Consider the following 27,527-nt stretch of genomic DNA (forward strand, 5'->3'; position numbering starts at 1 on the left):
ACTACGACCTAGGGCTTTATTTCGAACTATAAAAGTTTTTTAAAAGTCAGATCTATAATGGCTAGCAATGTCCGAAGGTCCCTCCTTCATTCATATCATTCCATGAGTCCGGTTCTAGCCAAGAGAAGTTAAAAGGAACAAGAGGCAGCCTGTCAAATATCTGAGCCACGGTATAGTGAAATGTAATAAAAGGAAAATGAAAGGTTCCCATCAGATAGGAGGCATAGCCCGGGTAAAAGGCTGGGAAGTGTCTGGCATAAAGACGAGCTCGGGCTCAAGCTGCATCTCCTGCCCTCTACACAGGTACTTTTCCAAAAGTACTGTGACACTTTGGAAGGAGGGTCCTGGACTGGGAGTCATGGCTGAGGGGGGGAGGGGCCCCTCACAACATGGCGCCCGGTAGCCTTCGCCCCGCCCCTCTTCCCACCCAGCTCCGCCAACGACAAAGGCGCGCGCTCCTCCCAGCTATCTTCCCGCCAGAGCGCGCGCAGAGCGAGGGAGGTGGTTGTGACGTCACTTCCTTCCTCCGCCCCATCGTGCGAGCGCGCGCACGTCGGACCCTGGTCGACGTAAAAAAGGCCCCCCGTCACTTCCGGCGCTAGTAGAGCGGGACGCCGAGGCGGTGGCGGGAGGTCAGTCTGCAGCGGGCGAGGCGGCGTTGGTAGCAGCGAGTAGCTGAGGCGGCGGCGGCGACAGCAGCAGCGGTGGGCGTATCCAGCAGCGGCGGCGGCAGGACAGAGCAGCGAGGCAGCCCTGCAGCAGCATGAGCGACAGCGGCGAGCAGAACTACGGAGAACGGGTACGTGGAGGTGGCGGGGCGGGCGGGCGGGTCGTAGCCGTTGGGGGAGGCCGTTAAAGATGGCGGCGAGCGCGAGCCTGGGCCGGGCCGGAGGGGGGGCGGGGGAGAAGGTGGAGGGGGATACTCCGCAGCCATCTTGGGCCCCGCGCCGCCGCCACCGCCGCCGCCAAGGGCACAAAATGGCGGCCGGACTGGGGGGCGGGCGGAGGATACTGAGCCCGGAAGAGGGGCCGCGCATGGCCCCGGATGTGGAGGCCCCGTTAGATTGTGAGCTCCTCGAGGGCAGGGGCTTGCTGGGACCTTTGCCTGACTTTTTGTCCCCAGCGCTCGGCACACAGCGGGTGCTTGATTAAGGTCTGACCGTGGAGGAGGCGGAATCCAGGCATTGCCTGACTCGGTGGGGAAGCCGGGGAGGGTGGATGTTGACCCTTCCCGGGCAGGGCACCGTGGGAGAATGCTTAATTGGTGTCGGGAGATACAGGTTCGAATCCTGAGCTCGGGCGCATAAAATCTGAACTAGCTAAAGTGCTCCCTTAACCCCTTACCTCCTCTTCCCGTCTGTATATTACAAGGGAGTTGGTCCCACCTGTGACCCCAAATCCAGCTCTCCTTACTTTTACCCGGCACACATTTATAGGATGACTTGCCAAGTGCCACACTTGGTAGTAAGGGACTACGAGAACCAGACACTAAATGTAGAGGGAATTTTTGTCCTACGCTAGGTTGTCTCCTAACAAGAGGGAAAACGATACCAGGAATCCCTCCTAAGATGCACTTCCTTCCCCCAAAGTAATTATAATCCCTCTTGGTATTGCATCTTAATTTCCCGAAGCCGCAAAGGCCCTCAACTCCCACCCAGAGGGAAAGATGGAACCACTTGGGATTGGGAAGTACTGTTAGGTACATTAAGTTATTCGAAGACAAGCTCTAGGATCTTCTTATTGAAGCTATTGTGGCCCTTCTTTCCGTTTCCCTTTAGCTTGGATGTTCATTGGCCGACTTTCTGCAGAAGCATTTTTTTTTCTGTTTACCCACTCATTTCTTAAATCTTAAAGTCAAATATATATATATGTGAATAAAAATATTTCTTAATGCAGTAAGAATACACCCCAAGTATTCTTAACAAATGAGGCAAGACACACGTGGGTTTGGACTCTACTTGACATTAGCTGAATGATCCCCATTCTGTTCATTTCCTCATTTGCAATTGGGGGATCATACAGAGCCCTTCCCAGTCTACAGTCTAATCTGGGTGAAAGTGTGAGTTGTTGATAGTAGCCATCATCAAGGCATTTACTTTGGGCCTCAGTTTCCTCATCTAGGCCTAATCTTTGACTAGCTGCCTCACAGGACTGATATGGGGAGGAGGGGTTAATTGTTAATAGTAGGTTAGGGTTTCAATGACTACCTTGGTGGGGAGGGGGTTCCATCAGGTAAACTTTGACCAGCTCAGCTCCTTGCCCATTTAGTCGAAGGGAACATGAATGACTTCTAAAAGATACCATAGAAGCTCCTTCCTTTGAAGTAGACCATTTCAGAGGCAAAAAGGTCTCACTGTGCAGTGTCTCTAAAATTACTCTTCATGTTCATAACTGTAAATTTTCACTTTGTAGACATTGGTGACAGGGATATTTTCGCAACTGGCAATATAATACTAAGTGCTGTTTCTTTAAATTGGTGGACAGCCCATAGAAAGAACCCTAGTTTAAGGTTAATCCTAAATCCTAGGACCTAAATTTCAATCCCCTTTTTTTTTAGTGGGTGCTGGGATAGGAATTGTTTGTTATTTTTAGTCCTTGGTCTACAGCTTAGATTTCTGGAAGAGACCTTAGGAATCATATAATCCAAAGCAAATTGAGGTAGTATCAGGTTGGCTTGGAATTTGATTCCAGGTCCTTTAGCTCCAAACTCATTATTTTGTTTTCAGCTATACCACTGTGACTATTCTGAATATGTGGCAAAGTTGAATGTCTGGTGTGAACCAGTGGAATCATCTTTGATGTCCATAGCATTTAACTGTTTTTTATTGGGGGGGGGGGGCTGGGATTTATTCCCACTGGAGGTAGATAAAATGTCAGTGGATTTTTGTACCTAATTTTTCTTTTTAAATCAGCTTGTGAACTCTTGTACCTATGATTTGCTTCTGGTTGGATGCTAATAGCTAACTGCTGTTGTAAGTAGACAAGCCATTCATTACATGGGGTATGGAAAGTTTGTCCCACATTGACATGGCTACATAGTATGTAGACCTAATTGTTATTGTTTAAAGGGATTGATGCTTAAAATGTCTTCTCTTTTCCCCCAAAGTCCTTTAAGATTGAAGATTTATAGAAACCTGCCCAGAGACTTAAAGTGAAAATCCACTTAAATTTTATTCAGGAAAAAGTTTTGACTCTGGATAATTGATTGGAACAAGATTGTTGTGCTTCACATGTAATTCATGTGAAGTTACCATCCCACACATAAGGATTTTAAGTTCCTTTTTTTTCTGATTGATTGCCTGATGGGTAGGAAACTGCTGAAATCCCAAGCATAGAAGCTTAATAGAATATAGCTTTTCACATAGTGTATGTTTAACACTAGGAAGACCGCACCTCAGTTGAAGGCAGTGCGTTTTATTATAACTTCAATAGGAAAATTTTCACCTTATGCTCCTTAAGGATAAAAATGCATGAAAACAAGTGTATCACTTGTTGGCTTTGGGTCCTTAAAGGGCATTCTTAAATTCTACTCCTAGTATTAAGTTCTTTTGTTGGAGTTTGAAACAAAATAGAATTGTTGACTGCCTTTTCTGCAGTGAGTTTTTGAGGCAGTGGGGAAAGTACTGGATTTGGAAAAGGGGTTTTTCACATTCCTCCCTGATTGTGAGTTGAGAATATTGCTTAGTAGTCTCACTGAGTTTGTTTACTTAACTAAGTAAGGTGAGGAGTTTTAAACTTCATGAGGTCTTTCCCTTTCAGCTCTAATCATGACATGATGGCTTGTGAAGACAATGAGAGTACTTTCTTTTTTCCTCCAGGGTTAGGTTTCTTGGAATAGTATTGCCAAACTGGGAGAAGATTTAACTCCACCCCACTCCCCTCATTCTTTTAATATGAATTTGGCAAGTCCTAAAGTAGATGGAAAAGGTTAAACACAGATTGTCTAGGGTATTGTGTTCCCGAAAGTAAACTTAGTAAATCTTCAAGTTCCTATGGAATAACTACTGAGTTGTCACTTAATGAAACACTGAGATTCTAAAAGTAGATTACATGGTTGATAGATTTTAGGGCAAAGAGAACTAAGAATAGTAGGAAGCTCTGCACCTATAAGAGGCTTTCTCCTACCTTCAAATTTTGTCCATTTAGCATCTTCTCTAAAGCCTGAGAAACCAATATAAAACCATTGTCTTTAAAGTAAAAATAGGCTTCTTGGGTTACCCCCAAGGGAAGAGCCTGCAGTTTCTTAACCTCATCCCTGTAGAACCATGCAATATAGTATTTTCATATATTGGTTTAGGGTATACTCCTCAATTGTGCACCAGAGTGTGATTCATTGTGTAATAACCAAACCCCAGGGTTGTCATCAAATTTCCCAGCAACAAAGGCACCTAGATGCCCACTTACATGATACTGTTCTTATGTTAAAGCCCAATGTCAACTATTTGAATGAACTTCTCCACCTTTGGGATTTCATGGAATTAGTTAATAATATTAGATTAGCTGTGCATGCACTTGGAAAATGTTTCTTCTTGAATGGGGGGGGAGACTTGTTCCTCGGTTTATTTCTTCACCAAAGACTTATTCTTTGAGTCTTCTCAATTTTTTTAGTGAGTCTAATAAGTCAGTTTTATTTAGTTTTTTTAGTTCAGTGTTAATTATGTAGTTTATGATTCTTTAAAACAGCTTGCTTATTGATATTTTCCAATTTTTCCCTTCCTTTTTTTAATAACCCAGTTAATGACCCATTATTATTCTTAATATTTGTGTTGTTTTTATTTTCTTCTTGAACTTGACAGGATATATGTTTTAATTTCTTTTAAGCTGCTTAACCAGTCAGATGCAAAATCTTGATTCTTCAGGTTATCTCAAAACCTCAGAATTCCTATTGCAGTTTGGCCCTTTCACTGAAAAGTTTATCAAGATTTTTGTTACTTTGTATGAGGTGATTAACATAATTAACCTATATTAAGTTATAGTAGAATGTTGGAAGGAAATAATAGGAATGAAGATAATAGGGAAGAGGTTGTTGGCAGGAACAAGACATTTGGGCAGACTTAATTCAAACAGTGAATGGGGGGGGTGACCACAGTAGTGATATATGGTCATTGTCCACCCTTGTTAACATTAATTGATTGAACTTTCTGTACTTGTAGGCCAACTGCAGGTGAATGAAACTAAAGGAAATGTTGTGTATCCCCCAAGAATACTTTGTAGCCAAGGTTTTATAAGGACAAAGCCAGCTGTTCCTAGGCAGCTCTCTAAGCCCAATGCTGCTTTCTATTTCTCTGCATCTAATTGCCATGAGTAGACTAACATGGAGTTCAAGTGAAATTGGCCTTGCGCACACTAATGGATTTCTAGCTTTAAAATTCTTCCTTATGATGAATCAAATGAGGTAGAAGATTGAAAGCTCCATTTTCTTCTTGCTTTATTCCCACTAGAGATGTTATCCCATTGTAATAACCTTTCAAATTTGTTTCACTACTCACTACTCTCTTCTCTCCAGGCTTAATGTTAAACTTTTGCCCTTCTGTCCTGTTTTCCCACACTAACACTTCTCTAGTTCCAGCAGTTTCTATTCTGGAAGCATAGCACTTCATCCCCATTTTTAAGAATGTTGGAAGTGGCATTGTAGTCATTTTTCTGGTGCCTGACACCACAATTCAGGATAGATTATTAAATACAAGTAGTATGGTGCTGAAAAAACTTTCTGGCTGAAATAAGTTTCTTTAAAAAAAAATTAAAACCCTTTCATAAAGTACCTGGACAGCCAGTGATAATTCGTCTGGAAATGAAGTCTGACAGTTTAACTGAAATAAATGAAAATGGCAAGGTAAGTAACTCTGCTGTCTTTGTCAAAGATAGAAGGGAAGGCCTTAGATTGGGTACATTTTATGACACTCACCTTGGTGCCTACTCTCCAAATATCTTAATCCACCCATCGGAAAAGAGAGGGAGAGACATTTGTTGCTCAGTTTGAGTGGTGCTGCTGAAAGAAGAGGAGAACAAAACTAGTTGCAGAGTTTCCATGAAAACTTGATTCTTATCCTTTTAATGAAATATAAATTTAATTGTCACCTTGTAAGTGTTGGTGACAAGAGTTGTGGTATTTAGGGAGTTTGGTATAAACCTTTTTATCTGCCCTGTTTATAGCTCTTGATGTGGGTGTGCCATTTATTCATTTTTGTCATCAGTTAGTCCTTAGTCTCTGCAGTTTTCAAATTAAAAGTTCTTTGTTAATTAACCTTTTCTTTACTCTGGCAAATTTGGTTCCTATGTTTTTTTGTTTTGTTTGTTTTGTTTTTGTTTGTTTTTGTTTTTTGGCTTCAGTGTATTTGTAGTGAAAGGTTAAAGTAACTTCTGCATTAATTTGGACAGTTATTTCAAAATATTGTAGTTCTGTAGTTTTCTTAAGGAGTGGCTGCTATTTCTGGGAATGTTGAATGCTTTAATACTATAAAATTAAAAGTTGGTGATATTGTACCAGCCTGCAGGATGGGTATGGGATATTTTTTGTTTTGTCCCTTCCCCACCCTTGCAAACAGGGTCACAAAAATAGCATCTCTGCTTGTGACCATAGTTAGTTTGTTGGCTCAGTGTTTATTCTCTATTTCCAAGGATCTGGGAATGTTCTACCTGAGCGATGGCCTTCTCCAGAGAGTTGCTGTAGCTCAACAATTGAGGTGGCCAGTCTTCTCCCTTCTTCAGAAGCCTTTCCAGCTTGGTAGACCTTGCCCCAGAGCTGTTGCTCTGCTAATATAGCCCTCAGGACCACCATGCACAATGGGACGTCACAGAAGGACTTGAGTGTGGAGGAAAGGGTTTTTTAAAGTCTTCTATCTGTGGGATCCTCCAAGAGAACATTAATATGGAGAGCCAATTGTTTTCAGATTTCAATTTTAAGACAACTTGATAGGAAAATGATAGTCATTAACTTTTCCTTCTTCACCCAATTGAAAGTCATTTTTAAATTGTCTTACAAATATTTAGCTTTGTGGACTTGAACATGCCAGTGGGTTGAAAAAAGCCATTTGAGGCAATTTTTCCTTTTTAAATATTAGTGACATGAACTTGCCCTACTGATCTTGCTAAATACGTTTCTTATATAGTTATTAGTTAACCCTAAAAACATTTCTTATATTCATTAACCAAATGAACAAGTGAACAGGATAGAATAAGCCTACAATTTGGTCATATGGAAGTGGGTAATAAGCAGCTGGTATCAACCATAAAAACTAGAGGTGTCAAGTTGAATAGTAGGTATCAGAACTCTAGATAGACCAGTGAAGTACTAATCCAGAAGGGCTTTCATTACTGATCAGGACACATCCAGAATTGATCCCTTTATTCCACCTCAGCGCCTGCTCTCATCAGTCAAGTGCCGAGGAAAGGTGCTTGGGCCTTCTGATTCCATGATTACGCTTGGGATTCTGCATATAAGTTGCCTTCCCCATTTTTATGTCAACTCTTCTAAAACAATTACTTGTAGTTCAAGTTTTGTAAAAGGTGAAAGCTATCCCTTAAACATAAACTTTTAAAAAATTATCCTGGACTAAAACTAAAATACCATAAACTGAATTGAAGAAGTTTTGAAGCTCAGTTAAAGTTCAGTAGTATTTTTATTGTTTGTGTCTTAATCCATGAAACATGACTTTGTGTGATGGCATTATTTCATTGCCTTTGTATAAAAATTTTTTTTCTGAAAAAGTGTAGTTAATTTTTTTTTTTTTAGGTAAACTTAGATGACATGACAAATTAATAAGTGCTTTTTAGCTCACTTATCTTTTAACTCAATTAGTGCTAAGTAAGGTTGCACTGTTTCCATGATGGCATCATTTGATGATGCTATCTAAATTATTATTCCAATATTCCAGAGAGTGCTTATAATACTTTATTGAGTCATAGTTTGATGCACCTAAATTTTGAGAAATAACATTTTTTCTCCATTGACAATCATTTTTCCACTTCTATATATTTAGTGCCTTTTAAAAATAATATTAGATGCTTATGGGGGGAAATGTCCATTTAGGTTTCTTTGAAACTGTTGGGGAATGGGGTTTGTTGTTTTAATCTTTAGAATAAAATTTTTGAAATAACTTCTTGGGTTCAGGGTTGCTCTGCTCTTTATGGCTGTTCACATACAGTAATTGGTTAATGTAAAACAGTCTTTAGTTTTGCTTTTTTTCTTTTGGCTATTTTTAGTTCTGTAATTACAATCAGTTCTAACAGAACATGCAGTGTAATTGATCAGACCATTTAATATTTGTTTTGTTTTTTCAATGATGAGGTTAGCTAACAAAATTAAAATTAAAGAACTTTTCAGGGGTGGGTCAAACAATAATATCCCAATTTTTCAGATTCAGTGATATCATTTGATTCCTTTAACCAAAGTCCTTAAATATGCAGTGCAAAAATAATGGAATTTAAATGAGTATTAAATAGTTCAGGTTACAATAAATACGAATTATTTAAGCCCTGAATGGTTGTCATCAGCTGTACAGATGAATTAGACTTATTCCTGCGTTCCTGTATTCAGAATGTCACCTTGACTAGAGATTCTGCTTAATATAGCATTTTGACATCTGAAAGTTTTCTTTATTGATATCTAAATAAATTTCACATTTGGTCAACTTGACAGGACTTTAAATGTTAATGAGCAGCAAACGTTCAATTGTATACTTCATGTTTAGCACAGGGAGAAGTAACTTATCAGAAGCACAGGCTGAGTTAACAATTTTAGAACCAGTTGAAAACCAATGTGTCAGTTTTTTGAACTGCATATTCTAGTTCTTAAAAATCCAAACCAAAAAAAAACCGACAAAAAGGCTTTTTTTTCTAGTTTCAGTTTTGGCACTAGATTTTTATCCTGGAGTTTTAAAATATTCTTCATCCTGTTCTTTTTCTATTAAGGTTAATGTTGAAGAAGGAAAATGCGGAAGTCGTCATTTGACAAGTTTTATAAATGAGAATTATTTGAAGCTCAGGAATAAGTGAAGCTGAAATTTGAAAAAAAAAGAATGCATGCTAATTATCAGACCAGAAGTCCCACTTATAGAATATTGAGCAGTTTGTGTGAAGTGGGGAAGATGAAAGAAGTCAGAATTTGAAACGGAAGAATGAAGAAAAGAAATAAAAGTGAAGTTAAGCTAAGAAGTAATCTGGAATGAGAAAGCACTACGCTAAGTACTCACTAGTCTGTTTCTGTGTCCCTGTGTATATTTTGCTAAGCGTGCATGCGTGGTCTGCGGCCCAGGGAGAGGCCAAGTAGGGCCGAGCCTGCCTCCACCAGGGGGAGCACTTTGATTGGGCAGCTTTAATGCCAACTGCCCTGACCATTGATGGAGGTATGAGCTCTGATGCTATTACTAGCTGAATACCCAGGCCAGGAAGGGGCTTTGGCCCCTCCCCACCACTGACCCTACACACACTCCTTTCCCCAAACCCATGAAAACCTGGGCTTTAGGACCTTAGGAGCAGGGAAGGTGATTTACTACTACATCACACTTGGCACTTAAAAGCCAAAACCATGTATGGAGTTTTTCTTGTTAGTTTTAGCCAAAGTTGAATTGAAGGAAAACCACCAAAAAATTTACATAAACTAAGACTAAGCACCTTTTTGTTCCTTATGTTCTGTTGTATTTTCTTTGCATCAGTATTTTTTGGTGGTCTCATTTCTTGTCTTTCCAAATTTTATCTTATCTACCAAATAGTATTAGCATCAACCCTTTACAGACCTGATTTCCAATGTTGTGCAGTCTCTTTGAAATTTCTTAGGTCTGTCTCCTGTGTATAGACACTACACCTGAGCAACAAAATAAAGTCTCCTTGAAAATTCCCTACTCATATTCACTGTCATCCTCAACCCTTAGTGAGTAAGGAGCGAGGGAATAAACAAGTAGATAGGAACCTAGTTCTGAGGCATGAATGCCTGTTCAGTGTTCAAACTCATTTTGCTGTGTCCTTAGTCATCTCAGCATCACCTTAAAATGATAGATGTTATCATGTAGGTGTCCTGATCTGATCTAGTATCCAGCCACAGCTTGACTTAGCTGGTGCAGCTTATTTATTGGTTTCCCCAGTTCTTCCTTGTCCCCCTTACTTTGCCCCTACTCATCTGGGGAAATCCACCAAAAACCCCTAGTTTTCATTCTCAAAATATGGGTTACAGCAGTTAGAAGGTTAAAACTTGTTAGGTAGAACAAATAATGAACTTGTTAGTGTCCATTGGAGATTGCAGCCACTATCTACTCTTTCAGAGTGCCTGCCCAACAAATGTTTTCCTACCCTCTTGGGGAAAGGCAAGGGGATAATTTTCCCTAAGCAAAATTCAAATAGCTCTTCATTTTAACTTTCCTTTCCTTTCTTCCCCCACCCCCACCCTCTGTAATTATTAGCCATTGTAACTCCTAAAAAGAGGGTATCTAAAACAGTTTTTGGTCCAGGAACATAAATTTTGCTGCATGACAAATTTCTTAAAATTCATGCCTAGGAGTTGGAAGTTTTTCCTAGTGTTGAACGACTTCAAAAAAAATTTTTTTTTTTTAATTTTTATTTATTTTTTGAGCAAGGTGAAGAATTGGCCCTGGACATAGAACCTCAGCCAGCCGCTTGTCCTCCCCCCAAGCATTCCTTAGAGCCTATTGCCAGAGATAATTTTTTAGGTATTTCCTTCTCAGGACTTCTAAATCCTGTGTAGGAAAGAATTGGAAGTCTTTCCCTATTTGCATTGCTACTGCCCTGATAATATATTTCATGATCAGTTGTGGCTGTGTATGGTCTTATAATCTGGGACCACAGAGGCCATTCTTTGGAAGATAGGGTTTCAGTTGGTCAAAGATCTGGCATTCAGGGGTCCTTGGATGTCTTAATGTAATTTATTTTTAGTTCTGTCTCTTTAAGGTGAGACAAGGGATATAGATATAGATATATGGTAATAAAATACTGGTCCCAAGAATATACACTTTGTTTTAGGGGTTTATTCATCTGTGTATGACCTTTCCCCTGGATTGGTGCTGTTTTTCTACTCTTTACTGTGTGACCTAAGTATATGACTTCTGAGCTTATTCTGTAGCTGTGCCTTCTAGGTTAGACTTCACATTTCCATGCCCCAGAAATGTCTATATCTGATTTTAAAATGACTGTTGCTCATATGCATCATCACCAATCCTCTCATTCCATTCAATAAATTTTCTTCCTGCTTGAAAGAGTTTGGAGAGTAGTTTGTTTGTACAGGCTCCTGTTGGGGTAATGAATAATTTGGGAGCCTGGCCACTGGGACTTGCTCCTTCCCAGTTGCATTGTTACTTACTAGTCATCCACCTTGACAACTAGTTGTTAGCTCTAGTTCTGATTTAGTCATGGCAATTAATTGATCATCATTAATTATGGAACTAATATGAAAGAAAAATCCAGGGTTTGCTGGAAATTGGGAATAGTTATCCCATCTAGCATCTCTGGGGATGTTTTCTGTTTTTAGATTTTTACCACTTATTTAGAATGTAATCATGTGGATTTGGGGAGGTGAGGGAGCAATATGGTACCTGGCATTTTTATTATGAATTTGGCCAGGGTTGTTCCCCAGAAAAAGTTATTTTAAACTGTACTAGTCTTAAGTATACTCCTGTCTATAGTTGTCAGAGTCAGAGACCAAGCTTGGGAGGCTTAGAATTTAAACACTGTATCAATTTCAGATTTCTTGTACTTTCCCCCTCCTTTGGGGGTAGAATGATACGATTTTTCTCTTTTAAGGTTTCAAAATGGCAACATGTGCAACTTTTCCTAGGACACTTCTATGTGACCTTAGCTTAGAATATAATTATGTGTCTTGGTTCTCATTTTCCCATTGCTTATAAACCATTCCAAGAACTTTTGCAAGTAGAGGGGATACAACATTGCACCTTCTTGGTATCGGTGAAATCTGCCCCCATTAACATACCATGCCTTTTTGTTTCTTCTGGGGAAAGATTATTTCCTAGGACATCATATCATGTCCTTTCTGTTCGTGTTCAGTGCTCAACTTTGAGAATGCCCTTGGTACTATTCCCTTAGGAGAAACCACTGGGTATCCTTTTGTCAATACAAACTTAGACTCAATACTATCATGAGGTTTAAGAAGTTTTCATTAAGACCTCTATTGTTTTGGATGCTTGTAGAAGGTGAACAATGTTGTTTCTGGATATTTAATGACTTGGTCAAAATCTTTCTCTTTGCGCCCCCCCCCCCCTTTTTTTTTTCTTTTGAGGGCATCCCAGCCTATTATGGGATATTTCCAGGAATGAGAGAAGTTGAAGGAAGTCTGTGACTGTCCATTTTTCCCTTGTTAAATTTCCCTTCATCTTTTTTCACTGGCCTTTGTTAGATAAATCATTCTTATTGGCATCTTTGACATTTGGAAAATGTTGAGTGGTCTAATAGCACTTCTTCACATTCCTCTTGACTTCTTTGGCTTCATTTGTTGACGATAGGTCTCATTGGGTGTGTATCAGAAAAGTTCTTCCCTTTCCCTCTTACATCTCCTTAATAGGATCCTTATTCTCCTCAAAGGTTCCTTGTGTTTTCTAGTGTTCTCATTCATTGCTCCAAAGCCCAGGCCTGTGGTATGGATTTGTTGGCCCCTGGTGATTATCTACTTTTGTGGCTTGCATCCTTAATAGATCCCTGGCAGTTATTTACTGCAATATCCAGGTTCCTGTTTCCTTTCCATTCAGTACAAAAGGGATAGCAAACAAGAAGATAGCTGGAACTGGTCTCATCATTCTGCTTTCCTTTCTAATGACTTCCTCTGGCATAATAAGGTTCCTTCAGATAACAGATTCTGTCAGTACCAATCATCCCCCCAAACTATCACAAACCTGGTAGATCCAATCTTTAAAAGCGGTAGGAAGTTTTGATGTGACAGGTCTTGCTACTTATTAACTTTGCTTAAGGATAATTTCATTTTGGAAGGATCAGGTATCCCAAAAGGTAACTTAACCTTGAACCTTCCCATGGCCAAATACATCTTTACTTAACTTTGCTTCTTATTTCCAATCTGAGTCCCTTTATAATCTTTTGACTTTTTCACTTCCTTGTAGGAAATTAATTGGTCTCATCTGATTCCCATGTGACTCCAGTACCTTTCTTGGGCAGTAGACTTCTGTTTAAGAAGGGACTTTCACTAGGACATCAATCCTGCTAAGACAAATATTTAATTCAACATCCTGCCCAATGAAAGAGTTGTTTCCTTTAGAGCATCCTTAATAGATGATGATTATCTCTGCTTTTAGTGATAAGAAATTTTGCCCCCTTTTGGATAGCTGTTTGTTTTAAAAGTTATTCCTAGATTGACACATCTTCCATTAATCCTAGTTCTTTTGGAGCTACTCTAAAATGTCTCCTATGTTCCTGTGAAATATTTTTTACAGATTAAATACTCTCGAATCATTAAAAATTTCTTGTAAAAAAGCAAGCAGGGCCATTTCCCATGGAGTGAGTGGTTTTTGGGCTCCACTTGACTAACCTTGGTTTATCGCCATTTATAACAACAATCGACCTTTAGAAGAGGTTTGATCAGCACAGACTGTAGTGAGATTCCTACCACCTTTCTGGAGCTTGATTGTGTACTTCTAAATTTCTGGGATTTTGTTTTTATGTAGATAGAAGTAAGTCTGTTCTGTTCTTGACTTGCTGAGTTTGCAGTCTTTTGAAACCCAGATCATTTTAATATGAACTGCCAGCATAGGCATTTGGCATGTGTACCTGAAATGTAGGGCTCCTAAATTTCATCTTGTTCCTGCCATGGAATTCTAATATTTCCATTTACTGTGTTTGCTATGTCTATACAAGTCATTGATAGAAATGTGTAATAGGGCCAAAGATGGAAGTCATTAGGCTAACCTCTAGGTGTTAGCTCTTTAGGACAGGGATTCTGAATCTTTGGCTGTCTGGTGAAGCCTATTATCCTGTTCTGAGAGCTATGTTTTTAAATAACTGAAAAAAGATGCTAAATTTAAGCCAGTAAGTGAAAATGTATATTTTTTTCCCTCCTTCAATCCAAGTTCACAGAGACCTTGAGAATCTTGGTGCCGATATTAAAGACCTTTGCTTTAGGTTTGTTGTGGTGGTTTTTGTTTTTTTAAGTTGCTTAACTTTCCTCAGCCTACATCTCTTGGTTCACTAGATTATCGTGAGAGATTTTTTGTTGTTGTTCAGAAGACTTTCCAAAATCAGAAATAGTCTTTATAGGAATTTCTAGCCAAAAATGGAAATTGAAGTTGATTCAACTAGATCCATACAGTGATATTTAAATCGAAGTCTTGGCATCGCTTTAGTCTATCTCTTCATTTCTCTAATGAACTGAAATTTTCAAGAGAGAGGAATGGGTCCAGGTCATAACTGGAACCCAACCCAGATCTCTTAGAGTCCTAATTTCATTCTAGGATCTTATTAGGAATCAACATGTTTATTGGTCTATTTTAAGAAATTACTTTTTCCCCACCAGAAATTAATCAGGATGTCTACGCATCTGGAAAGGCTACATGTACTTTTTTTGGTAAGGGCTTTTGGCTTTGTTTTTTTCTCCCCAGTGGAAAAGGCCAATGTGACATGCTAAAAAAGATACCTAATTGAGCAAGATTACATACCTATCTGTGAGGTTCTGCAAAAATCAATCGGCCTTGGTATCCTCATGAAAACATGAGATTGGAGTATGATAGAGGTCTGTGAACTTGTTATTCTTTGGATAGTTACTGCATTGTAACTGGCTTCCTGTGTAGTTTATGAATCTGAATACTCTTTAAAAGGTTTCTAGGCTTCACCAGAATGACCAACACAGAAGTCCAGGGCACAGAAAAGGAGAATAATCCTGGACTCAGACAATCATCTCTAAGGTCTCACCTTCTAACTGAAGTTAACTTTTTGTAGTGGATCTTAGAGATAGATAGGGCTCATTTCAAGTGGCCTCTTCATATTCTCACTGTGGATGGGTAAATATGTAGAGTCTTGGGCCTTAGTTCTCCTCTAGTCAATATTTCCAATTTGAAAGTCATTCTCCTTGGAGAATTGGAAGCCAAATAGGAACTGAGTAGGGGTTTTTTTTTCCCTATCAATTATAATACCCTCATTTCCAATTGGTAGTATTTAGATCTCTTGATTTTCTTGTTCCAAACTTGGCATTTTAGAAGCTGTCATATGATGGAAAATGCAGTGATTAAAGCTCTTGATCGTCCAGAGCATTTATCTGTAAAATGGGATTAATAGTCCTTATATCTATCATAATTGTAAACTAAACATTTTGTAAACACTATAAATGGGAGCCTATATTGCTTTTAAGATAAGAAATCCTCCATATGTTTTTATTTTTTGTTTTTCATAAACGTCTTTAAATATAGCCTCCCTAGGAGTAGGTAAACAGGACTAGAGTTTTATAATCTTAAAATGTTTTGTACCATTATTTATTATCTAATAAATTGTCAATAGGTTCTCTTTTGAATTGTGTCCTCACTTTTTTAACTTCTTAAAATACTTTCTATTTCTGGGAACCCCATGTGACTTAAAAGTTATATGGTTCCCATCCCAGTATAGAATTAAGAAGACTTGTTTTATGGTTATACCCCTATTGTGCCTATACCATCTTAAAGGGTTTCCTTCCATCTCTTGCCCATGATAAGACTAAGAGGGGTCACATTTCTTTCCTGTAAAAATGCCAGCTTAACTTTGTGCATTGCCAACTGCCTTGTTCTTGAGGGACAATGTATGGAGTTTGAATCTATTCTACTGCTTACTTTCTTTATGATCTTGACTGACCTGGATTTTCTTGTTTTTCAGTGGGAAAAGTACTCATTTCTAAATTTTCTTCTAGCCCTAATAGAAAAGCTTCTCTTGCCACTATATAGGATAGCAGTATATTAGGTTTTCTCCCTGTTGGTTCTATTAATCTTTCTCTGCCCCCTAAATCTATTCAGAATCACTCCATAAGTTGACTTAAGTGTCCTTGTCTCACTGAGCTGTTAGTCTTATTCTCTGTGATTTGTATACTGGTTGCACCTGGCTGGTTACAGAATCAATGCTTTTGGTCTTCTTGTCACCTCTTTGTCTTTTTGCTCCACTCCAGGTTCTGATTGGATAGACTGGCTTATTCCAGTTCATCAGCCACAACTTCATCTGGCCATGACTCTACTCGTGTTTTCACTTCTTCCTTGGCCCATCTCCATGATGGCAGAGGGGCTCGTTGGTCCTTAGGCTGTTATTATTTCTTCTCAAAGTAAAGCTCCATCCACCATTCCCCAGTGCCTTTGGGTTGTCTGATCCTGCTGCCTTTGGGAATAGGCTTGCCTGTCTACATTTGGATCCTTAACATTGCCATCATGTGTAGTACCAGGGCTATAGCTAGCTCTGACTCAAGATCCCCTAGAATGGGTTTCTCTTTCTCTCCCCCTCTCTCCCTCCTTCCCTCTCTCTCTCTCTCCTCACTCTCACTCAGCCTTTTGTGTGTTCTAAAAGGGTTTCTACTCCCATTTACCAAGGCTATAGCTAGCTCTGACTCAAGTTCCCTTAGAATGGGCTTTTCTCTTTTCTCTCACTCACTCGGCCTTTTGTGTGTTCTAAAAGGGTTTCTACTCCCATTTACCAGGGTTATAGCTAGTTCTGACTCAAGCTCCCCTAGAATGGGCTTTTCTCTCTCACTCAGCCTTTTGTGTGTTCTAAAAGGGTTTCTACTCCCATTACAATCAGTCACTAAGGGATTTACCAGATGGAGGGGGTTTGTATCATCCCATTTAGTTTTTTAGTTAGATGTGATTGTAGTTTCTCAATTTCCTCTGAGAAATAAAGCAAGCAAAAAATTTCCCAAGTTACACAAATTTTTCTGAGTTTTCTGACCCAAACCAGAGTTTAGCTACAGTTTGTTTTGACTCGAAGAATTTATGGGGCATACAGGTCCTTCCTTTCCTTGATTCAACCTGATCCCTATTTGGGGAACAAACTGCCCAAAAGCCTTTTTTCTTTTAATCTTTTGGTTTTACATAATTATTCTCTTGCTTTGATTCTTTTCCCTCCACCCCCATTCAGTTCCCCTTCCAGTGGAAGGCTTAGACAAGCTCTGGTCATAGTTGGATCTAGGTGAAACAGAAGGGGTTGATGGGATAATGTATTCACCCCTAGTTGGAAAAAATTAAAATTAACTAGATAGAGAGATGGCTTCCAAACAACCTCGAGTAGCTACTGAGCAGGTGTTTCTGGAACCTCTTTGGAAGGGCAAGGGGGTCAGTCTACCACAGTGTTTCACTGCAGCTTGTTTAGATTTCATTGGCCTTCCAGAAAGGGCACAAATTAAACTTGACAAATCTGCACTTAGGAATCCCGTTCCGCTTCCAGAAGTGGGAGTGCCCATGGATCTGGGAAATCCGCGAGGCACACCCCTGCAAGGTCACGTTCTAAGGAAGATTCCCGGCGCTCCAGATCCAAGTCAAGGTCCAGGTCTGAGTCTAGGTGAGTGAGCCCTGAGCTTGGAGGGTATTCTAGAAGGGATGGGGTGGGGGGTTGGATTGCATAGGCTGCTGAATCTCATTAGAGAAAGAAAATGATACTGATTTGATCCATGATGATTTTGTGCTTTATAACTTCATCGGGAACTAACTGCTCTTTGAAATGCTGGCTTCATCCAACAGGGATTGCTGAGCAATCTCCTTGTTCCTCGAGTCCCAAACTTTGCCTTGGCTTCTGTCATCACAGGTGGCAACCATCCTACCTCAAAGCTTTTCAGTATCATTTTGTGCCTCTTCCCTCCAAACAGGTGTTTCCGATTCCTTACCAAGGCATGTCAGTCATCTCTCCTGTAACTTTAGTCTCTTAGAGGCCAATTTTGAGGCAGTATCATAAGAGATTGTGTAGTGGACTTGGCATCTGAATGCCCTGGGTTCTCATCCTTGCCCTGCCACTACCTTTGTGACTTTGGGCAAGTCACAGAACCTTTGAGCTTCAGTCCTCTTCCTAAAATAAAATGAAGGGGGATCCACCTCTAGCCTATTCTAAGCTTCCTTACAGCTTTAAATCAGTGATCCCTTCCTTTTGCTGCCTCCATTTTAAAAAAGCATTTGACCCTTACAAACTATTCATCTCGCTTCCTGTTAACCTCTAGTTTTAAAAAAATCGTTCTTCAGCGGTTTGTTTTCTCACCCCCCTTGGACTGTGTTCTTCTGTCCCCATTGATGTACTGTAACTATTCACTAACTACTAGTGACCACCTTTGCTTCACTGGCATTAGACCTTGCTGACCCCTTAAGGTCTCCCAATATTTCCTGATACTATACTGCTAGTCCTACCTACTTTTTTGACTCTTTCTCCTGTCTCCTTAGTATTCCTGTTGCTACTTCACCAATCCAGAACCCTCATTGCCACATATCTAGGAGACATTTGTTAGAGTTGCTTTCTAACCAGCTTCCCTGGGGTTATTCACTGTTCTCTGCAGTCCTTGTACATTATTACCAGATAATCCATCATGTATGGGTATCATCATTTCTTGCCCCAAACCCTTCATTTTGCCCTATTACCTGCTAAAAATACTCATGGTGATCATTTCCCAATTCCTCATCCTCCTATCTATCTCCGACAATGTTTCTCCTGTACTTCACATAGTACTGTGTGTTTCTCCTATTGTGGACTGTTTGGCTTTGTTCTATCCCCTTCCAATGATGGTGACTCCACAAGACACCAGCCATGACGGGGGGGGGGGGGGCAAATAAAGACATCATTTGATTGATCATATCAACAAAAACTTTGTCCTACAGATCGAGATCCAGAAGAAGTTCCCGAAGGCATTACACTAGATCACGTTCTCGGTCCCGCTCTCACAGACGCTCCCGAAGCAGGTCATACAGTCGAGAATACCGAAGGCGACATAGCCACAGTCACTCTCCAATGTCTACCCGCAGGCGTCATGTGGGGAATCGGGTAAGCAAAACACACCAGTTTCTTTGTTCAAATTTAGGCTGCCTAAAATTGTGTTTGGCAACAGATCCTGGTTTCTTGGGTAAATTTTCCCATTGATTTGTGTTTGGTTGACTTTGGTCCATAGAATATTGGGTTGGCAGCAAAAAGTAGAGAATGTTTTAAGTTTGGAAAATTATGAAGTCTGATTTCATTGTGGTATTTGAATAGTGGCTATTTCCGACTTTTTATCATTGGGGGGATATCTTGCTAGCTGGGGTACTTGGCAACTGAACATTCTCTAGAAATACAAAGTATCCAGCACTAAAACAAATGATTTGTAAGGATCCATTGGTAAAGGGCACAATGCATGCATACTTACTGTACAGAATGATGTGGTCAAGTCTAGCATTTTGACCATCTTTTTTGCTGTGCTCTCTTAGACTGTGTCAACTAAGGGAGTTTGTTAAATATTTAGTTTGAAATTCCATTTGACAATAGCTGTTCCCTAAAGCTCAAAGAACAAGCACCTCCTGGCATTTCTTTTGTACCTGCTTATAATTATTCTGCATTCTTGAACCACTTGAGTATGTTTAAAAAAAGTTATCCTAAGCTTACTGGTGATGATAATTCATGACAATAACAATCATTATTTGATGTCTCCTTAAGTGTTTGAGGCCAAATTCCAAAATCAGGAAAGGATTTTGTGCCAGTCTACCTAGCTACAGTCTCTTGTTTGAAGATCTGGTACCTTTTTAGTTATGGTTCTTTTCTGCTTTTCTTTAGACTTTTCAAGGTTGTTTTTGAGTTCTTTTTTATTTTTAATTATAGGCCAATCCTGATCCCAACTGTTGTCTCGGGGTGTTTGGACTGAGTCTGTACACCACAGAGAGGGACCTCAGAGAAGTATTTTCCAAATATGGCCCAATTGCAGATGTGTCTATTGTGTATGACCAGCAGTCACGGCGATCTCGGGGGTTTGCCTTTGTCTACTTTGAGAATGTGGATGACGCCAAGGAAGTAAGTGGAAATGAACACCTACACTGGGGGAAATTTTTTGGTGCTTGATAGAGTAGTAGGAGGACTTTCTGCCAGAATGATTCATCATCATATACATGGTGTGGTGTGCAGAATCCTTTGGTCTGAAGTTAGAAACAAGAAAGTAGCCTTTGCCCTTGAGAAATGAAACAATTTGGTCAGGGATGAAGTGAAAAAGCAAACATTTGAAAGCCATTAAAAACAAATCAAGCAGGTCTTCATTTACAAATTGGAGACCCAAAGTAAGCATCTCACAGTTAATGACAAGAACTGGGGCTAGAATTCGTTTTGTTTCAACCTGTTCCCAAATTGAGACTCTGGAACACATTTATTTAAAAAAAAAAAAAAGCCTCTTTGTTGATTTTTGTATGCTTATCTAGGAAGTTGGATTTTGTAGACTGGCCTTCAAACTCAGTCTCATGAGAACAGTTCCATTTTTCAATTACAAGTTATATTTGGTATATAAAGATTCTCAGAACTAAGACTAGTTGGAAAATTCAGGTTGGATTTAAGTGCCAGGTGAATTTTAAAAAGTAAAACCACGGTAAAGGCTTTGATGGAGTGTCATGTCATACTCATTTTGGTCATATATAAATATAGGATTTATATATTTACATATCCTCAAGATTCTGAGGCCTTATAACCCAGACTCATTTTGCATTCAGTGGGAAAGAGCCCTATCCCCAAGCCTGCCAAGAGTTGGACAGGGAGTCTTAGTGGAAGCTTTCTAACACATGAACAGGAGGCAGTCTTCTTGAACCTTCTGCCTATCCCTGAAAAGTACTCTTTAGAGTATGATACCTCCACTTGCCATCTAATATAAATACTGATCCTCACAAAGAAATTTTAGTTCCCAAACTGGGATGTATTGCTTACCAAATTTTCCCATCTGTTCCTTAATCAGTTGATGTCTATCTATCATGGTGCCTCTCTAGGTTCAGGTCTTAGTTTTCCGAGTTATTTAGTTGTGTGGCTTTGGCTAAGCCACTGGGCATTTTTGTAACACTTCTGATGATATATAAAAGATCAGTAAAGGATAGCTAGCTTCATTAGGAAGCATCAGAGGCAAGATTCAAACAGATATAACTAGCTTTATGCTGGCCTTTTAACCACACGAAACTACTTTAGCACCCCTAAGTAATTCTTGTCACATAAATCTACATTTGTGGGGTGGTTTTCCACATAGGGAATTTCCTACATTAATGAAAATCACAGGTCCAGATCAAAAAGAAAGAATAAGAACCCTGGTTGGCAACTCATACTTTACTAGTGCATTCTCTATATACGTGGTCTCCGTTAATCTTTCCAAAGGCTGCCTTAGAAAGAGCATGGACTAGGATACAGCTTGGTACAAGGAAAACCACTGAGCCTGGGTTTAAGTGTTGCATGGGTCAAACCCCCACCCCAAAACATTTCCTCTGTGTTTTAAAGGCTAAGGAGCGTGCCAACGGAATGGAGCTGGATGGACGGAGGATCAGAGTGGATTTTTCTATAACAAAAAGACCCCACACCCCAACTCCTGGAATCTACATGGGAAGACCTACTTAGTAAGTGATTCTTGGCACTATGCAGAAACTGCCATGGAAGGAAAACATGAATTCTAGTTTATTTTCAAATATCTCTGGGCTTAGGGATCTGGATCAGCCAAAAGCCCGCCCCAGTTCATGAAGCAGAAATATGCCCATATCTTAGAAAATCTTCAGTTAGCAGCTCCCCTGCTGCTGTCAAGCATGCCTGCCTCTGAACTCAGATTCCTGAAGGGGTTGCAAATGAGCCTTGGAAACCCTCTTTTAATGTACCAATTGAAGACCCTTTGTAAGCCTTTCAATGCTATGGAGCTCTGTGGCTATTTGTGCCTGTTATGGTATGAGGATCAGTGTGTCAGATAGTAAAAAGAGACAACGAATAAAAGCTACTTGGCCACGTGCATCTATCTTCCTTGTTAAGCTCTTAGCTGTTAATGTCGCTCTGGTGGAACTGTCCTGGGTTATTATTGTATTGCTGTTAGTAGCAAAGTGTTGTGTATATAATATTGTTGCAAGGGTTTTTACATAGTAACTAAGATGAATTTGAATTACTTTCTTTTTTCTTTTTTTTACCCTCACCTTCAGTCTTGGAATCTGTACTGTGTATTGGCTCCAAGGCAGAAGAGTGGTAAGGGCTAGGCAAAGGGGATCAAGTGACTTGCCCAGGGTCACCCAGCTGGGAAGTGTCTGAGGCCAGGTTTGAACCCAGGACCTCCCATCTCTAGGCCTGGCTCTCAATCCACTGAGCCACCCAGCTTCCCCCAGCTTAGCTTATTGTAATATTACATATTCATAGTACTTATTATGTTAATTATATAGCATCTATAGGTTATTTAGATCATAGGCAAACTCGAGTTCCATACCATTAAGATTTTGGTGATTTTTTTCTATCGTGGCCTATATGCAGATTAAGGTAGAAGTTACATGAGGCTATGCGTGCCAGGATTCCACTTGGAGTGAAGTTCTACAGACAGCAGTTGGGAGGACAGTGGTTAGGTTTTAGCAAGAAACCTAATAGCTATGACATAATAGCTGAGAACTGACTTTAGAATTGAGAAGATCTGGTGTTCAGTTCCTGATTTGGACACGTGCTGTGTGATCATTGTCTAGTCACTTCATTGAAACTCGGGTCTGGTTGGATGGGTTTTGTACCAAGTACAAATGCCAAAATCTGTGTTACTGGGGTGTGGCACTCCCATTTTCCTGCTCTATCCAAATAAAAGGTCAGCCATGATTTGTTCTTAATGAAGCTCTCCTCAGTCAAGTGACTAACTTTCCTTTCCTAAGTCAACAATGAGCTATTCCTCCTTTAGTAGTTCTTGGGTTTTGCCAGGAATTCATAACATTAAACTCATCCCTCATCCTTTTTTTCAGAATGAATCTTCCAGATTACTTTGCTACCATTTTTCACAAGGTTTTAATTCTGATAAGACATTGTGTCCTCTTTTACATATGTCATCCAGGTATGGGAACAGGCTTTTTTGAGTAGCCAGAAATTAACTTCTTGTTTTATGTTCTTGTCTAGCGGCAGTTCCCGCCGTCGTGATTACTATGATCGAGGCTATGATCGAGGTTATGATGATCGTGACTATTATAGCAGATCCTACAGGTAAGAGGTCTTTTTTCAGTTGTTTGGATGCTTTTGATTCTCTGTGATACTGAAGGAAAGTTATAATTCTTGGGTTATCTGTGATTCCTTAGTAGACTTGCTTGTTTAAAAATCACTCTAACAAAGTTATTTTGGTGTAAATAGCTTTTGGACTTAGTATTTTAAAATCTAATGGCAAATATTTGTACTTTTCCCAGGTTTCACAGACTTTCAAGACTAGTCATTTACAAGTTACATGTTTTGTTTTAAGAAATCTAGGGCAATAGAGATTTAATCTAAATTCCAGGGCATGTATATCCATTGATGCCTTGTCACAGGCATCTGGATATAGTGAGTTTATATGGGCAACTCATAGGAAATGAACTGCAGAACACCCCATGAATAAGTAATTATAATGTGGCACAAACTTCTTTAAAAATTGTTCAAATGTCAGGTAATACTCCAGCAGTAATTTAAAAATATTCTCAACCAGAAAATACAAGTGGACAGGTAGAACTGAATCCTTGGAATGCATAATTGGACCACTTGAGTCCATTCGCCATTACAGTAGGGCAAAAGCTCTTGGAACTTAACATGGGCTATAACCTTGCCTGTTCTTATATAACCTTTCCCTTGTCCACAAGGACCAGAAGTAATAGGGACAGAGAGAAAGCCTATTTATTCTATTGATTAAAGGGAACCAAAAACTGAAGAGCAGCCATAATACTATGTTGTTGGTACCCATTAACTAGTCCAGAAGACCATGTTTTGAAAATTCTTTCTGGGGTGCCTTTCTTGCCACAAATAGGTAAGGGCTTTTTCTTTCTTTCTTTTCTTTTTTTTTTATAAAAACCCTTACTTTCCGTCTTGGAGTCAATACTGTGTATTGGCTCCAAGGCAGAAGAGTGGTAAGGGCTAGGCAATGGGGGTCAAGGGACTTGCCCAGGGTCACACAGCTGGGAAGTGTCTGAGGCCAGATTTGAATGTAGGACCTCCTGTCTCTAGGACTGGCTCTTAATCCACTGAGCTACCCAGCTGCCCCCAGGGCTTTTTCGTAATAAACCTGTTCATTATGTCTGAAGATCCTTTTCCTCCCTCAGGGAAAGCCCTTGACAGAAAATAGTACCTAAGGCTCTAGGTGTAGTTTGGCTTCTAACTTATTTTAAGAAAGAGAAACTTGGCACTTTTTAAGTTAAGACTTGGACAGTTTCAAATGGAAGGATTTCTTCCAATACCCAACATCCCGAGATAAAGGGGTTGTGGTGGGGAGAGAAAAATGAAAGTGGGGATACAAGGGATGAACAGGTCCTAACTTCAGTCCTAAAGAGGCCTGTGTTGTCAGGTAGCCAAAGGTTAGTTACTTAAGAGTGCATTTGTACATGATTGAACACACACACGGCTTTGTTTTGTACACATGGCGTTTTGAGCTTTAGAAGCCAGCTGAATCTTTTACACTAGCCCATTCTATGGGCCACTTAATTTATAAATCCCACAAGGCATTGTTGAATGTTTGAGGAGCATCGTTCGCTTAATATGATTTGGTTTGCAGTGTAAGGGATGGTGGCCACCAGGAACCCGCTTTGCTTTCCAGCATTCGTAACAATTTGGGAAGATGGAGCAGCTCCTTTCATTGATGCTTTGCAATAACTAGCCTGGAAAAGATGGCTTAAGGGTGCCGTGATTGCTCTTGTAATTACAAGTATTTTTAAAGGGTATCATGTGGAAAGGCTATTAGATATGTTCTGTTGGCCCCAAGTCTAGGAGCACGGGTGGAAGTCACAGAGGCACATGTAAGCTTGGTGGGAGGAATACCTCAGAAACAACGAGGGCTCCTACAGGGCAGGGAGCAGTTGTAGTAGTAGCACTGCAGTACAGTTGGTGCTTATTTGGCTGCTGGTTGAACTAGAGGGCCGCTGAGGTCCAGTGCTGGGGTTCTGTGGTGTTTGTGTCTGCTGTTTAATGTCATCTATAACTCAACACACCAAACTGCAAAAAAAAAAATCTTTTGCTTCTGTCTTCACAGAGGAGGAGGTGGAGGAGGAGGAGGATGGAGAGCCGCCCAAGACAGGGATCAAATTTACAGGTATGCTCGGTGTTCGGGAAGGACTCTGATGGTGATCTTGGTCAGGCCAAAGGGTCCTCCGTGCAGCATTTATGCTAGAAAATGCTTTGTAACCCTGTGTATTGAGACTGAATGAAAAGACATGCAAAGTGAACCTCTTTTTGTAGTGCCCTATTGGGGCCAATTCCAAGCTAGTTTTCCCTCTGCTTGGAGCCTTGATCTCCATTCCCCCTCCACACATCCCTGGGTGCAGTTTATGTAGTTCCCGTCATTGGCACCTCATTTCCAATAGACAGTCAAACATCACCTTTGTGAGGAAGGTGGTTTAAGGGAGAGTATCCACCCTGCTCTTGGCCCTTGTTTTTGTTTTGAGAACTGGGTGTTCTGAGTTATTGAAGTAAGGTTGTCGGTGGTGCTTTTCAGAGTCCAGCTTGGACAGTTTTGGGGGGTCTGCAGCAAACTTTTTAAATCCAGTTAGGACCATGCTTGGATGGGGACAATATAAATGGATCCTTCTAGTAAGTCTTGAATCACATTTGGAATAGTGAGCTGCCTTATCGGGGTGGGGGCCATGCCATGATGCTCTGGGCCTCTACTGAGTCCTAGGAGCAAGTTCAGGTGGTTGTGGATTGGTTTCATTCACAAACCGTCATTACCCAAGTCCTCCCTACAAGCTAACATAGGGGTCATTGTTTGTGGTGGGGGTTTAATCACTTTTCATTTACTTCTAGGAGGCGATCACCATCCCCATATTACAGTCGTGGGGGCTACAGGTCACGGTCTCGATCTCGATCTTATTCACCTCGTAAGTGAATATTGGCTTGCTTTTGGGTAACAATTAAAAACTGGTGGGCCTTCCTGGGGGTCCCAGCATGTTTTTCTCCATACACACAATGTGATGGCTCGTGCTTTCCAAATCAGAAAGTTACCTCTTGGCAATTTTAATATTTACAGTCTCCAAACCCAAGCCATCACAAGCCCTTGTGTTGTTCATGAGTTGTGTGTTTGGTAGGCACATTTCATGGTGGTGTTTTTAGCCAAAATAATTGGTTTTGCTGATTTCTTGCAAATAAAACTTTTCAACTAATAGTTAGTTGAGAATTCATTAGGTGGTGACCACTCGACAAAACTCCATAACTTCAGGGTATCGGGCCTTAGAAGTGTTAGGAGGAACTTGAAGCTATAGAATGAATATAATACAGATCCATTAAAATAAATATAACACTTATTTTTTCCAAGCCCAGACCATCCCAGAAAAGGTACCTGGGGAAATGTGAGAAACAGTTGTACAGTGTCAGTCAAAACTAATGGGAGAGGGAGGGGCCTGAGTTGATGACTATTTTGATGAGACAAGCATTATTAATATTTGTACTTTTCTCTTTTCCCTTTTGTGTGTGTGTGTGTGTTTTGGGACAGGTCGCTATTAAAGCATGAAGATGGTGGATTTCTGAAATAAGATTTTGTTTTGTGGACAATACTTTTTTATTGTCTCCTGTTTAAAAGTGAACAGTGCCTAGTGAATAGGTGACTTTTACACCTTTTATGAAGACTACTTTTGGTGGAGTTGAAATGCTGTTTTCATTCTGCATTTGTGTAGTTTGGTGCTTTGTTCAAAGTTAAGTGTTTTCAGAGAAGTATGTTTTGCATGTATTTTTTTACAGTCTAAATTTTGACTGCTGAGAAGTTTCTATTGTACAAAAACTTCATTTAAAAGGTTTTTCTACTGAATCCAGGGTAACCTGAAAATTTGACATTTATGTAAAATGCCTCCAAATGGTAAACCAACAATAAACAGTTTGATTTCTACTTTTCTTTTCACCACATCAATGCTTAGGAAAACAATTTTCAGATTAGTCTGTGGAAAATAAAAGTCAGATGCCCTTTCACCCTTGCCATTTAGAGAGCACCATACTTAATCTATCTACAACTGAGTGTTACAATTATAAATAATACTGTGTAACTCTGTATTACTAGTATTAGAAACTAAAGGTATTTCTATCCAGCAATTGCTTAATGCTTGTCTGAATGTTGTTTGTCAAGCCTTTATGTAATCTGTGCAAAATAGCCGGTGAGGAAAGGAGAGTTACAACCTAATAAGGCCTTGAAAGAAGGTCCATCTTCCTCACAGGACTATTCTGAAGGTGGGGATATTGAGCTTTCAGCTTTCCTTAAATAACAGGACATTCCACCACAAATGTAATCTTAATTTTCTGGCTTTCGATTACAAATAAAAATGGGTGCTTCAGAAAAGGTGGGAGAAAGGAACACTTGGACAGTTTGATGAGTGAACCTGAAGACTTTGCCTGTTAAATTTCAAAAATGATTTGAAGATCTTTTGCTTACCAAAGGAGGCCTGATTCACTCGACTGTTTTGAGAACTGTTTAAATAAACTGTTAATTAAAAAGATAA

At 40.0% G+C, this 27,527-nt stretch overlaps 1 protein-coding gene across 3 annotated transcripts; it reads left to right on the forward strand.

The window, feature by feature from the left end:
• The first annotated feature begins 477 nt into the window (after positions 1-477).
• Positions 478-27,527, forward strand: TRA2B (transformer 2 beta homolog). Of its 3 annotated transcripts, none has more exons than XM_007485929.3 (9): positions 478-799; positions 17,333-17,466; positions 18,765-18,927; positions 19,735-19,923; positions 21,373-21,488; positions 22,993-23,076; positions 25,079-25,138; positions 25,849-25,922; positions 26,534-27,527. In XM_007485929.3, the coding sequence occupies exons 1-9, from the start codon at positions 764-766 to the stop codon at positions 26,542-26,544; spliced, it is 867 nt and encodes a 288-aa protein (XP_007485991.1). In that variant the 5' UTR covers positions 478-763; the 3' UTR covers positions 26,545-27,527. The 3 variants fall into 3 exon arrangements, with proteins under 3 accessions (XP_007485991.1, XP_007485993.1, XP_007485992.2); XM_007485930.3 differs by lacking the exon at positions 478-799 and adding an exon at positions 8,915-9,344; XM_007485931.3 differs by lacking the exon at positions 26,534-27,527 and having other exon boundaries at positions 568-799; positions 25,849-25,930.

The sequence above is a fragment of the Monodelphis domestica genome, chromosome 2, assembly GCF_027887165.1.
Source record: "Monodelphis domestica isolate mMonDom1 chromosome 2, mMonDom1.pri, whole genome shotgun sequence".
NCBI classification, from domain to species: domain Eukaryota; kingdom Metazoa; phylum Chordata; class Mammalia; order Didelphimorphia; family Didelphidae; genus Monodelphis; species Monodelphis domestica.

What these genes read in the sequence shown, in the direction of transcription:
- TRA2B (XM_007485929.3), top strand. Translation starts at nt 764, where the DNA reads ATGAGCGACAGCGGCGAGCAGAACTACGGAGAACGG. An exon ending in AGGTCCAGGTCTGAGTCTAG is followed by an intron (nt 17,467 to 18,764) that starts GTGAGTGAGCCC and finishes TTTGTCCTACAG; the next exon opens with ATCGAGATCCAGAAGAAGTT. An exon ending in GGCGTCATGTGGGGAATCGG is followed by an intron (nt 18,928 to 19,734) that starts GTAAGCAAAACA and finishes TTTTAATTATAG; the next exon opens with GCCAATCCTGATCCCAACTG.